General features: G+C 37.3%; 4 protein-coding genes across 7 annotated transcripts in view; 2 read left to right on the forward strand and 2 right to left on the reverse strand.

Annotated features, from left to right (window-relative positions):
- The first annotated feature begins 387 nt into the window (after positions 1-387).
- On the forward strand, positions 388-2,804 carry LOC111776833 (DNA topoisomerase 1-like). 4 transcript variants are annotated; one of them, XM_023656218.1, is made up of 4 exons: positions 388-1,558; positions 1,748-1,796; positions 2,183-2,293; positions 2,390-2,804. In XM_023656218.1, exon 1 carries the CDS (start codon positions 442-444, stop codon positions 1,501-1,503), a length of 1,062 nt encoding a protein of 353 aa, XP_023511986.1. In that variant the 5' UTR covers positions 388-441; the 3' UTR covers positions 1,504-1,558; positions 1,748-1,796; positions 2,183-2,293; positions 2,390-2,804. The 4 variants fall into 4 exon arrangements, with proteins under 4 accessions (XP_023511986.1, XP_023511987.1, XP_023511988.1 ...); XM_023656219.1 differs by lacking the exon at positions 2,183-2,293; XM_023656220.1 differs by lacking the exon at positions 2,390-2,804 and having other exon boundaries at positions 2,183-2,341.
- On the reverse strand, positions 1,820-2,868 carry LOC111776838 (chitinase 2-like). The gene has a single exon (XM_023656226.1). The coding sequence runs from the start codon at positions 2,760-2,762 to the stop codon at positions 1,842-1,844; it is 921 nt and encodes a 306-aa protein (XP_023511994.1). The 5' UTR covers positions 2,763-2,868; the 3' UTR covers positions 1,820-1,841.
- A 4,899-nt stretch (positions 2,869-7,767) lies between these two features.
- LOC111776857 (WUSCHEL-related homeobox 3-like) lies at positions 7,768-8,403 on the forward strand. The gene has a single exon (XM_023656254.1). It carries the CDS (start codon positions 7,895-7,897, stop codon positions 8,348-8,350), a length of 456 nt encoding a protein of 151 aa, XP_023512022.1. The 5' UTR covers positions 7,768-7,894; the 3' UTR covers positions 8,351-8,403.
- A 3,161-nt stretch (positions 8,404-11,564) lies between these two features.
- LOC111776867 (putative respiratory burst oxidase homolog protein H) overlaps positions 11,565-13,525 on the reverse strand; it is a 6,866-nt gene continuing 4,905 nt past the window's right edge. Inside the window, exons 8-13 of the mRNA XM_023656265.1 lie at positions 13,368-13,441; positions 13,115-13,280; positions 12,745-12,855; positions 12,346-12,465; positions 11,851-11,929; positions 11,565-11,743 (exon numbers count right to left, since the gene is read on the reverse strand). Coding sequence (XP_023512033.1) covers positions 11,640-11,743; positions 11,851-11,929; positions 12,346-12,465; positions 12,745-12,855; positions 13,115-13,280; positions 13,368-13,441 — 654 coding nt within the window. The 3' untranslated portion in view covers positions 11,565-11,639. The remainder of the gene's footprint in view (positions 11,744-11,850; positions 11,930-12,345; positions 12,466-12,744; positions 12,856-13,114; positions 13,281-13,367; positions 13,442-13,525) is intronic.

Genomic DNA, 13,525 nt, shown 5'->3' on the forward strand with positions numbered 1-13,525 from the left:
TAGTTCTGTAGATAAAATACTAATTATTATTTTAAACGTTTGATTCTTTCTATATTAACGTAATAAATACATACAGATATTTCTATGTATTCATGTGTTTGACATCAAAATCACGGTGGATCGATATTTTGATCCTGTCATATAAAAAAAAATTAATAAAAAAAAAAAAAATTATATATATATATATATATATATATATATATATATATAATAAGTAATTAAACTTATTATATATTTTTATTTTTATTTTTATTTTTCTCTAGTAAGAAATAAGAAAAAAAACTATTTTATTTTATGAAATTTTTATATATGAGTTTTTGTGTCATCAATAAAGAACATTTATAAAATGATATTAGTCGCTAATATATAATATATAATGTTAATCACTAACGCATTATATTTCCTTCTTCCCTTAAACCCTAAAACGCTAGGGAGGGGGCGATGAAGACCGTCACCGGAAGTATCGTTTCTTCGAAGCCAATCTCTATCTCAAAAGCGGCGTCCACTCTCTCCTCCTTTCTCTCCGTCGACAATGGCGCTTCGAAAGCAATCTGCGCCTATCTGAGACGCGCCTCCGCCTCTTTCAACGAGTTAAAGCAGCTCCACAAGGAGTTGAAATCTTCGCGGTCTGATCGGAAGCACCGGCATCACGGATCCGAGGCTTCAAACGATCCAGAGGCTCCCAGAGTTAATCCACATTGGATCGAAGACGGCGAGAAGAAAAACCTCGAGTATCTGAGAGAAAAAGATGGAAGAAGCGGTAAGCCGAGTCTTAATGTTCAATCTGAGGATGGGCAGGATGGGAAGACAGAAACGAAAAGCGGTGGGAATGGTGATTTTGAGGATGCATCGGGTGAATATCGAAAGAGAAAGGTCGAGGACTTGAAGACTGAAATTGAGGATAAACCTAACCGAAAAGTAGAGATGGATGTGGAATCAAGTGATAAAGATAAGAGCGTTGTAGCAGTTGAGAAAAAAGGAAAAAAGCACAAGAAAAAGAGCGAGGATAGACACGCTAAGATTGAAGATGATGAACATGAGGCTGGAGCCAGGCGAAGTTACAGTAAATCGCGAAATAGCGATAATAATGGCGAAATTGAAGCTTCTGGGAAGTTCGTCGAGAACAGTATCGCAAGCGGGAAAGATAGAAAGAAGCACGAGGACAAGAAGAGTTTGGGTGACGATAAGGATCAAGTAAAGAGTGAAGGTCAGAGAAGAAGAGACGCCGAGGAGGAAAAGAGCACAAACAAGGATAATGATGATGGAACAGAGTCGACCAAGAAGAAAAGGAAGAAGAAGAAGAAGAAGAACAGGGAAGAAGAAGATGACGATTTTCAGAACAACAGTGGAGGAGCTATGGTGAAAGAGGAAATTCCAGTTTCGGATGACAAAGAATTGAAAAGGAAAGAGAAGAAAAAAAGGAAGAATCGAGGTTTAGAAGAAGGGGGTGATGATGGGTCCGAGGAACAACAGCGTACGAAGAGAAGAAAAGGAAATTTATGAGACAAGGAAGGATGAACTCACAGTTCTTGCTTCAGTTTACTAATTGCTATCAATGGTAATTGCTTGATGCTTTATTTCATCCTTCTATTTTGATTCTTTATACCAAAAGTATTAACAATCGCTTAGGAAGCTAATTTTGTGTTCATTCTTGTGAAAATTCGACATTAGGACCCTTCCCCTGACCCCTTCTGGTCAATGATTTATTTGTTTGAATGAGTAGCCTGTTGATCTCTGATGTTTATAGGGAAGAAGAACTGGGTGAAAGGCAACTTTTTGCAAAGAACATATAGAAGGTACATTATTTGATGCTTATTTATACAATTTGATCAAGAGATTGATCAGTCTGCATTGGCCAAAAGGTTTTGTGCTTGTATTTCATTGTGAAATTTGTTCTTCTTTGAGTCATCTGCTGACCAAACAAATATGCCATGAAGTTTGCCCCTACTTTGAAGGGTTTTGCATGCCTTGAAGAACCCTTTTTCTGGTGTCAAACCTCCACTTCCATCTGTTGCAAAGCTTGCTAGAACTTTACCACCTTGATAATTTGAGGTTTGGGTCTCAAAATGATTCAAAAACTCAGAAACTGTGGTCCCTTTTCCATAGGCATAGAACTGGAAGTTTACATAGTCTATTAGATCTCCATACTTCCTCCACAAAGCTAAGTAATGTGATTGGACAGCGTCGTCGTCGAACGGTGCAATGGATGCAAATGAAATGACATTTTGACGTTTGAGACGGAGCAGGAGTTTCCCTATGCACTCGGTGAATACATCGGGGTGTGCTTTGAAGTGTTCGTAATCGATATCGACCCCATCTATATCATACTCCTTCACTATACGAGATATGGACTCGAAAGCATTTTTAACCCAAGATGTAATGGATTTAGGTTTGAAGTATGCAAATTGTTTGCCTGCCGTATCGCCCCCGAGGCTGAGGGCGAACTTGACGTTTGAATGCTGGGCCTTGATGGAAGAAACAGAAGAAGGCGATAGGATTTGTTTGTCCCAAGAGACTCTGAATTTGCCATTTGTTGCAGAAGGAGAAGATGAAGCGGTGTAATCGATGGCGAAGGAGAGGATGAAGTGGAACTCGACGTCGGGATGAATAGGTACGTCTGAAAATCTTACATTATTGCCATCAGCTCCTATGTATTCTCTGAATAGTCTTGTGTTATCTAGGGGGGTTGCCTCTAGTGATGGAAGTGTGGGGAATAGCAACTGTAGAAATGAAAATAAGAAGATTATCTGAGCTGAACCCATAATAATTGGTTGAAGCTTGATGACACTTCTTCTATTTATAAAGCCTTAGATTCCATATATTGATTCCATATATCTAATGTGAGATCCCACGTTGGTTAGAGAGGAAAACGAAACATTCTTTATAAGAGTGTGGAAACCTCTACCTAGCAACGCGTTTTAAAAACCTTGAGAGGAAGCCCGGAAAAGAAAGCCTAAAGAGAACAATATTTGCTTGCGGTGGGCTTGAGCGGTTACATTTAAACTCAAATGTGGAAATGGAGAAACATGAGATCCCTCATTGGCAATAGACGGCTACTAGGCAACGAATTTGTCGATTATGAATTATTTGAGATATAGTTATTATTTTGTAAAAAACAAAGGTTTCTAGGTTTTAACCATCGTTCTATAACTTGAAGAGAACATTTCTTGACCGTTGGATGATGATATGTAGCTCTTTGGAATTCATGTATTTTGGTATTTATCTGCCAATGTCATAGGAGGCATCTATCAATAGTTATTGTATTTTAGATGATTTGACGTTATTAATGAATTCACCGCCAAAACTGACGTCTATTGGCTGTTGTTCATTGGCAGCTAGCTAGTTAAATGCTCTATAACAGCCATTCATTTTAAAAGGTTTAGGGAGGTTATTTGTTGTGATGTAAGAGGATTTGGATCTTGGATTAGAGGATCGGGTTTCGTGCTCTCGTCGAGAGCACGTGTTTTAACCTATTGAGTCATGCGTAGTAGAGAGAAGAGAATTTTACATTTTGTGTTTTTTACAAAATGTATGTGCCCACATGGATTATTAGCAATAAAGTGAATAGCGACCCATTAAACTTTTGAGGATATTTGTGAGATTCCACGTTGGTTGGAGAAAGGAATTGGATCATTTCTTATAATGGTGTGGAATCCTCTTCCTAACCGATGTGTTTTGAAACTGTATTTTAAAGCCGTGAAGCGGACAACGATTTGTAACACGTTAAAACGGACAATATCTACTACCAATGTGCTTGTGCTTGTTACAGTTCCCTCCTTCCATTTCTCACCCTCGTGTTCAACGCTGTCACCGCGAAGTCGAAAACAAGTTCTGGGCCTTTGGGAAGTCAGTCGGCCATGTAAGCCCCATTGGGCCGGCCCAAATAGTGGGCCTGCAAAAGAGCCGTCCTGGGCAAATGAAAGGAAACGTTATTTATGGAGGCTCGCAATCATCGACCCATTGGGCCCTTGACAAACCCGATTCGGCTGGCGATTACACAGCCTCGTTCCAAGGCCCACTATGAAAAAGAATCGCTTGTCGACTCTCTCGGAGACTTTTGTTGGGACGTCACCAAGCAGCGGAATTGGTCAGTGAAGTTCGCGGCAAATACGGTGTCGTTTAGAGGCGGAAGGGTTGGCTTTAAAACAGAAGTCGTGGATTGTCGGTACTCTAAAATTCTGGCGACGGTGGAATTGTCGAATGTGGCTGGTTGTGCGGCGGAGAAAGGGCGGATGAGCATGTAGAATACGGCGTCGTTTTTGGGGGTCGGATTTTGTACGATAGTGAGGCTGTGATTTGCAATAGTGAAGAACAAATCCTCATTCAGTGCTTCCAACCTTTTACGCCCAGCTTGTAAGTATCTGTCATCCGCCAACTTAATTTTATTCTCGCCAAATTAATTTGAATTTATTAGATAATCAAATTTGTAATTTGGAGAATTTTCATCTCTAAACTATTGAGCTTAGATGAGAGGTGTTCATTGGTTAAGTTCGATCGGGTTGGGACATTTGTTTAAACCCAACTTAATTGTTGGGTTTGATAAATAACTTTTATTAAATAAATAACTCCCTGTCCGTTGGATGAGAAACATTAATGAAGATGATGAATAATAAGGTGAGGAAAATTAGTAAATTAAAATGGAAAAAGGGGAATTTTTGAAAAAGATAGATGATAGGGGGAAGTGAGTAATGGAATTGGATGGGCATTTATTAGGTACTTCAATAATAAGAAACACAAGAGAAAAACAGAGCGACCATTACAGAGATTTGGTGGAACGGTGATGGAAAGTTGTATTCAGAATATTTACTACTTTTGTTGTTTTTACGTACTTAGATGTGACTGATCATTAATCCCCTTTGTCTCCCTCATTTTCTGCCCTTTTTAAAATCCTTCCCCAACCAAATCTTCTTCTCCTTCTTCAATCCAGTTTTATAAATATGAATCTAATGTTTAGAATTCCAATTCCAATTCCGCTCCCACATTTCAAATCCGAGTATAAATCTAAGGCACGAACCATTAAGAAAAACCTTTCTTAGATGTCGTTGGGGGACGACAGTGATCACGAGCATATGAAATTATCGTTAGTAGACATTGTCTTTTTTAGACTTTTTCTTTCGAGTTTTTCGTTGTTAGGAATAAGTTTACACACTCTTATAAAAAATGCTTAATTTCCCTCTTCAACCAATGTGAGATCCCATATTAATTGGAGATAGGAACGAAGATCATCGAAGACGCTGGACTTCAAAGGTGATGGATTAGAAGATCTCAATCAATTACATTGATATACTAAATGATTTATCTTTAATGATCTAAAGCAGCTGTCAAGGAAGGTTTCAGAGGTAGGAGCTAAAGGGTTAGGGAGCGGTAAGAATGGGTTTGGCCTGACCGCTGTACGGCCCTGTTTGGATTAGCTGACCGACTTGTTTTCCGTCCTGCCCAATCAATCACTCCATGCATGCCCACCTCCACTTTATTGCATTATTATTATTATTATTTAACACAATAATATATAATGAACATATAATTACACAAAATGTTACAACCGAAAGAAGATAATTAAAGATTATTTTTTATTTTAATATATTTTTAGAAATTTCAAATTTATTTTGAATCAATTAATAATAATTTGAAAATGGAGGAACTTGTTAAAAAAAATTAAATTAAATAGAAAAAAGCTTTAAATATAATTTTAACTTTTTATATAAAAATAAATAAATAAATAAAATGGGATGGAAAAAATAAAAAATAAAAACTATAATTACGAAATGATGACGGGGAAGAGAGAAATGGTAGTAGTGGTCAGAAGGAGATGACCACAGCCTGGTTGACATAAGGAGCCGTCCAATCACCCATTCAATCCCATGCAAAACACACGACCCCCCACCCCTTCCATTTTGATTAGACCACACGACGTCGTATTGCACTTCTTCACATAATCTTTATTTTTAAAAACCCCACTTTATTTATATATATAAAAAACATTTAATCCACTTTGTCGAGACACACGAGAGGGTAGGTTTTATGGGCCCCACGGAATCATATGAGTGGGCCGGGCCCACCCAGTTCGACCAGGATCATTGTCTAGAGTTCAGGATAGTGAAATTACCATTCTACCCATGTGATTTGAATTGCTGTCTTCGTCGTTTTTCGAGAGCCAGGCCGACCAATGTCCTTTATATTAAAAAATAACGAAATTTTAATAATAATAATAATAAATAAATAAGCATGCGTTGAAATTGTGGGCAGAAGGAGCAGGTTGAATAGGAATTTTAAAGATGGAAAAAAAAAAAATAATAATAATAATAAAAGGGGTGGAAGAAGACAATGTACTCTGCGATGTCGTTTTGCTAAACCTTCTCCTACTCCTTCTTGGTTGACGATCGTCGCGGCGTGGCGACAAACGGACGACTGAGATTATTCGAGAGACAGAGCTGGCTGTCTCCTGGCCCTCCTCGCATTTATGAACGTCGATGCACCGCTTTATCCAATACGCGACGTTTTCCACTGGGGAAAATAATTGAGTTTATTCATTTGTTTATTTATTTATTTAGAGGAATTTAATTAATTGATGAGGTGGAATATTAGCGTTGATTTGGCAAGGCATCCGAGTTGGCGTGTATTGATTGGCTGAGTGGGGATTAGGTACGGTACAGGTGGAGTGATTGACAGTAGAAGAAGGAGAAGGCCCAAGTCCCAAGTGTCTGGCCGTCTTGTTCATTCCGTTGAGAAAGTGGTAATCATATTACGAGGTGATGATGACATAATCATCTTCTAACTCCCTCTTTTTTTTCCTATTTTCACACTTTTTTTTTTTTTTTTTAATTATCTTTTACAATTTCTTAATTATTAAAAATGGCTTTAAAAAAGTTTAGGAGGTAATAAGTTCGAGACATTTGAGTCGGGTACGGCACCGAAATGAGGGTGTAGAGTCAATTTCCCGTCATGAAAGTGGAACATCCAAACTTACCAAATCTCTCTTGATCGACCCATTTCCTCTCAAGAAGATTCATCAGATCTTGTTGAACTGACTTCTATTTTAATCTGCTCTTATAAATGTTGGATGATGCAAGTCCACGTCGGCTAATCTAGGAAATGATCATGGGTTTATAAACAAAGAATATTCTCTCCATTGTTACGAGACTTTTTGGGGAATCCCAAAGCAAAGCCACAAGAGCTTATACTCAAAGTGGATGATATTATACCATTGTGGAGAGTCGTGTTCATATGATGAAAGTCCCACATCGAATTTAATGTACACAAGAAATGTGTTTCTTTCATTTTGTTTGTGAGTCCGCGCAATTAAGACCCATTTGCAATAAAATCTATAGAGACACTTTCCCGTGGTCTGTTCCGCTCAACCTTGTCCAGTTAACACACGAGCCACGTCTTCACATACTCAGTAACGTCATCGTGCATGCCCAGTTGGTAATACCACCTGTTTTTGCAAGTCCTAGTGGTCCACATAGACGATTTTGTACCTAAGCTAGTCGAAACTTACCATAGCGAGTCCTTCTCTTTCAGTTGTAGTAATGGTCCATTTCGATTCCAAGTATTTTGTATAACGTTATCGTCTACTCAATAAATTTATTTATTTAAAAAAAAAAAAAAACACATTTATTTATTTTGGCTGACAGTGTACGTTATGGGTGAAATCTAGAGATGAATGCCTCTCCATGGGAAACATAGCATGACACTCCTTCATCACTGCCTTTCCTCTCTTTTTCTTTCTAAAACTAAGACTTTTTAGCCCTTTCTTTTCACTTTTATCATCATCCATCCTCCTTGTCCCTCTCCCTCTTTACCCATTGGATCTTCTCTCTCCACAATTCTTTCTATTTATACTCACCCACACTACACCCACCACCACAAACCCACCAACAAAAATACCTCAAAGATGTCTCCGGCGGCGGCGGCTACCCCATCACGGTGGTGTCCGACCCCCGAGCAAGTGATGATTTTGGAGGAGATTTATAGAAATGGGCTTAAGACTCCCAATGCCACTCAGATTCAGCATATTACTTCCCATCTTTCTTTGTATGGAAAGATTGAAGGCAAGAATGTGTTCTATTGGTTTCAGAACCATAAGGCTAGAGACCGCCAGAAGCTGCGTAGGAAGCTTTACAAGCAGCTTCAGCAACATCATTTCTTCATTAAACGACAGCGTTTTGATGACCATCATTTATTTCACTGTTTTCTTCACCACCACCACCACCAGCAGCGGTTCCTGCCGCCTCTACTCCCGCTTCCAACTCATTTTCAGGTACGGAAATTTATAGGAATCACGACTTTTCAGAATGGTATAATATTGTCGGTTACTAACCCAATGTGGGACTTGGGATGGGGAATTTGATATGTTTTTTTTTGTTAGACGAACACAACTCTCCACAATGGAGAGAGTATTGGTTGATTATAAACCCATGATCCCCTAAATTAGCCGAGGTGAGATTTTCATCATCCAACATCTCCCCTCGAACAAAGTAGGTCTCACCTTAATCGAGACTCGACTACTTTTTGAGAATTTACCAATCTATTGGCACGACTAAGTTTAGGGCATGACTCTGATAGCATGTTAGACGAACACTACTCTCCACAATGGTATGATATTATCCATTTTGAGCATAACCTCTCATGGTTTTGCTTTGGGCTTCCCCAAAAGTCTTTCATACCAATGGAAAAAGTATTACTTGATTATAAATTCATAATCATTCACTAAATTAGCGGAGGTGGGACTTTCATCCTCCAACATTTTTAATTACGGGTTTTGTTTATGCAGGGGGAGGGTGGAGAGGGGCGGAGGACGGAGGTGGAGGGCGGTGGCGATGATGGGATGGCGGTGGGGGAGGAGGATGCAGAGACGACATGTGGTAATGGGACGCTGAGGACGTTGGAGCTGTTTCCGGTGAGGGCGGGGTGGGTGAAGGAGGAGGAAGGCGGGAGTGGGAACGGTGGATGGGGGAATTAGTGAAAAATAAATATTTAATTTAAAAGAAAAATAGGAGGGGGGGCGTAGGGTAACTAGAGAGTAGGGTTGGTGAGGGCTCAAAATGAATGTCATAAATATTGTAAAAATTTGGAGAAGGAAAATCTGATTTGCCGTTTCACATTCTGACTCACCCTTTATTTATTTATTTATTTATTTTTGTTGTATTTTTAATGTCCCTTTTAATAATAATAAATCTTACTTAATTTTTATTGCAATTGATTAAATAATAATAATAATAATAATATTTTTTTTTTATAAATAAATAAAATATGATACCGTGTTATTAGGGAATGATCATGTGTTGATAAGTGGGAAATACTATCTCCATTGGTACGAGGGCTTTTGGGGGAAGCCCAAAGCAAAGCAAAGCAAGCTATGAGGGCTTATGTTCAAAGTGGACAATATCATACCATTGTGGAGAGTCGTGATTACTAACATGGTATCAGAGCCGTGTCGAACAAAGGGTGTACTTTGTTCGAGGGCTCCAGAGAAAGGAGTTGAGCCTCGGTTAAGGGGAGGCTATTCGAGAGCTCCATAAGCCTCAAGAGAGGCTTTANTTTTGAGCATAACCTCTCATGGTTTTGCTTTGGGCTTCCCCAAAAGTCTTTCATACCAATGGAAAAAGTATTACTTGATTATAAATTCATAATCATTCACTAAATTAGCGGAGGTGGGACTTTCATCCTCCAACATTTTTAATTACGGGTTTTGTTTATGCAGGGGGAGGGTGGAGAGGGGCGGAGGACGGAGGTGGAGGGCGGTGGCGATGATGGGATGGCGGTGGGGGAGGAGGATGCAGAGACGACATGTGGTAATGGGACGCTGAGGACGTTGGAGCTGTTTCCGGTGAGGGCGGGGTGGGTGAAGGAGGAGGAAGGCGGGAGTGGGAACGGTGGATGGGGGAATTAGTGAAAAATAAATATTTAATTTAAAAGAAAAATAGGAGGGGGGGCGTAGGGTAACTAGAGAGTAGGGTTGGTGAGGGCTCAAAATGAATGTCATAAATATTGTAAAAATTTGGAGAAGGAAAATCTGATTTGCCGTTTCACATTCTGACTCACCCTTTATTTATTTATTTATTTATTTTTGTTGTATTTTTAATGTCCCTTTTAATAATAATAAATCTTACTTAATTTTTATTGCAATTGATTAAATAATAATAATAATAATAATATTTTTTTTTTATAAATAAATAAAATATGATACCGTGTTATTAGGGAATGATCATGTGTTGATAAGTGGGAAATACTATCTCCATTGGTACGAGGGCTTTTGGGGGAAGCCCAAAGCAAAGCAAAGCAAGCTATGAGGGCTTATGTTCAAAGTGGACAATATCATACCATTGTGGAGAGTCGTGATTACTAACATGGTATCAGAGCCGTGTCGAACAAAGGGTGTACTTTGTTCGAGGGCTCCAGAGAAAGGAGTTGAGCCTCGGTTAAGGGGAGGCTATTCGAGAGCTCCATAAGCCTCAAGAGAGGCTTTATAGTGTACTTTGTTCGAGAGGAGGAGTGTTGAGGATTATTGGGAGTGAGTCTCACCTTGGCTAATTTAGGGAATGATCGTGGGCTTATAAGTGAGGAATATGAGGCCTTTTGGGGAAGCCCAAAGCAAAGGCATGAGAGCTTATGTTCAAAGTGGACAATATCATACCATTGTGAAGAGTCGTGATTCCTAACTATATTTTAAAGTATTTTAGCGTTTTATATTTAATAAACTGAAATCATATATATACCCGATTAGACATTGCTCTCAAATGCACTTTCTTCATTCTCTGTATTATCTCTTGTTATACATACTTGAAGTCATCCATAGAACCTTTACCAATATTCCGACTTTAGGGTTGATCTGATTGATGTTGTCTAGAAACGTGGTGTTCAATATCATCAAGGAAAAGACAACGTCAGATCTATTGAAGGTGTTGTCAAATATGTACGAGAAACCGTCAGCTATGAACAAGGTGTATTTGATGTTTCCTCTCGAACAGTCTTTCATCCTTGTTTACTCTCGAGCAATCGTTTTCAACTAGACTGACTCATGTTCACCAAAACACAATCCTTATCTAATTAGTTGTCCATAGCGAATCACAATGACTATGTCTTCAAAGCACACAAACACGGCTAAATCAAGAACATGACTCTAATAACGCTCAAGTTATGATGTGGGGTATGTTAGCGGTTCCATGCCCTCGATAAACGCTTTATAATTCGAAAAACACTGTGGGGTGCAGAATAGAAGACAATATTGAAGAGACAGTAACAGCTAAGGGGCTGTCTAGGAAGAAGGGGTTGGAATGGTTTAGAATCTTTTAGGCCTAAGTCAATGCCTTAACAAATATGGGAACCATTCTATTTTCCACAATGCCCCATCAGATTTGACACTCTCCACCATATCTACATCATTTATATATATATATATAATAAATAAGACGGTTCGAGTTTAACCAATAAAAAGTTGATGATTTGAATCACCGATCAATTAAAAATACGATACTCGTTTATGTTATATCATAGTAATCATAATAATATAAGGCTCGAGATCAAGAAATTGCTATAACCAAATATATTTGAGTCGATGGATCGATGTTTATTTATTTATTTTTTTATTGAAATGGAATTCCATTTTTTATTATTAGCCAACATTTTTTTACCACAAGTTAAAAGTTTTCGTGGTGGAAGTGAAATTTTGTTGAACCATCACTGTAATTTCTGCAGAGTTTAGCGAATTGGCGTTGAGGGGCATTTCCACAGTAAAATACACCTGCAAAATAAAAAAAAAAAAAAAAAAAAAAAAAANTGTGATTAGTTTCATTTATTTGTTAATTATATATGTTAACATTAGATTAAGCATTTTAATTAAAATTTCACCTATGTTACAGTCTTTGTGCTTGGTTTTCAAGTCTGTGAAAACCTTTTTCCAGTCCGGTTTTCCATAGCGAGCCCTTATCTGTGATAACTCCAAGAAACTTATTATAAAAAAAATTAAAAAATTAAAAAAAAAAATCTTAAAATAAGTTATTTTGTTTTCAAATTAATTTTAAAAATTAGAATATGTTAATAGCATTTATTTTAATTTTTATTATTGATTACTATACCTACTTTTTAATAAATCTTATATTCACATATAATTAAAATTATTATAATAAAAATTTACTAGTCCCACAGAAGTGATCATATATGTATAGTCTAAGAATACTCTCTCCATTAGAATAAGGTGTTTTTGGGAAAGCCCAAAACATAGCTATAAAAGCTTATGCAATAATATTATATGACTGTGGAGAGTCGTGTTCACCTAACAAAAATGACTATTTAAGATTTATTGAAATTAAAATGAAATAAAGTTCGTTTGGTGTTGAAAATTACCCGACTTCCAGAAATGATATCCTTTTCGGTCTGTATATTTTGGAGAATGGTAATGAACACGGACCGTGGGTCTCCTTCCTTATGCATGCAACTTAAATGGTTGTTCATTTCTATTACTTTCTCTTTCTGAAATGGTTTAATTTTAAATGGGTAAGTTAAAATTGCTTCATTTCACCTCACTAAAATATATAGAATATGAAATTTAAGTTTTTTTTTAAAAAATAAATATTTACCGAACAAAATCATTTTTTTTTTAATGATCTTAGATTATGATTAAATTTATCTTTTATAAAAATCTTTAATTAATTAAAAAAAAAAACACTTTTGATTTAAAAAGCCTTTTTTTATTAATTTTGAAAAAATGTAAGTTATTCCAAACACTATTAGTCACCGACTTACTCCATTATCGTATTCTGCCACATCATTCATGATCCCTTTAAACCATTCAAATGATTCTTGTGTCTTTGTCACCCAGTAGAAATATGCTCTCTTCGACGAGTTCTTTTCGGTCTGCAAGATGAGTTTAGAATGACTTATTTTTTTTTAAAGGATGACATTTTAAAGTAAATGTGTGTAAGGAACTACGATTCTCTACAATGGTATGATATTCTCCACTTTGAGCCTAAGCTCTCGTGGCTTTATTTTTTGATTTTTCAAAATATTTCATACTAATGGAGTTGTATTACTTACCTACAATTCCAGGATCAATCTCTTATTTAGCTGATGTGAGATTCGTCTTCCAACAATTTTAAACGACGTGAACACTTACATTTTGTGGGGCATTTGTTTTGACGTGGTTTAATAGATCTTTCAAAATGCTGATCATTGGAGTAGCTCCAATTCCAAGGCCTATGAGCAAGAGAATGTCGTAATTCTTGTAATTTTGTGCTGGGGCTCCATATGGTCCCTTGATCAAAATATGAGGATATTTATCACTGCAAATATAGAACACCAATCAGTCTTATTAACAACCATTTGTGGCTTGCATTTCTGCCTCAGAACAACACATAGTTTTCACTCACCTTGATCTCAAGTCGTTTGTTCTTTCTTGTCTAACTATTCCACCTCTTTTCATTTCATCTTCAGCGCTACATGCCTGCATAATTTCCTCTGATTTTAGTGGACACTTCTGCAAGAAGACTCTTTAATGCTTTTTTTTTTTTTTTTTTTTTTTTTTTTT

The sequence above is a fragment of the Cucurbita pepo genome, chromosome LG16 (genome assembly GCF_002806865.2).
Source record: "Cucurbita pepo subsp. pepo cultivar mu-cu-16 chromosome LG16, ASM280686v2, whole genome shotgun sequence".
Lineage (NCBI taxonomy): Eukaryota > Viridiplantae > Streptophyta > Magnoliopsida > Cucurbitales > Cucurbitaceae > Cucurbita > Cucurbita pepo.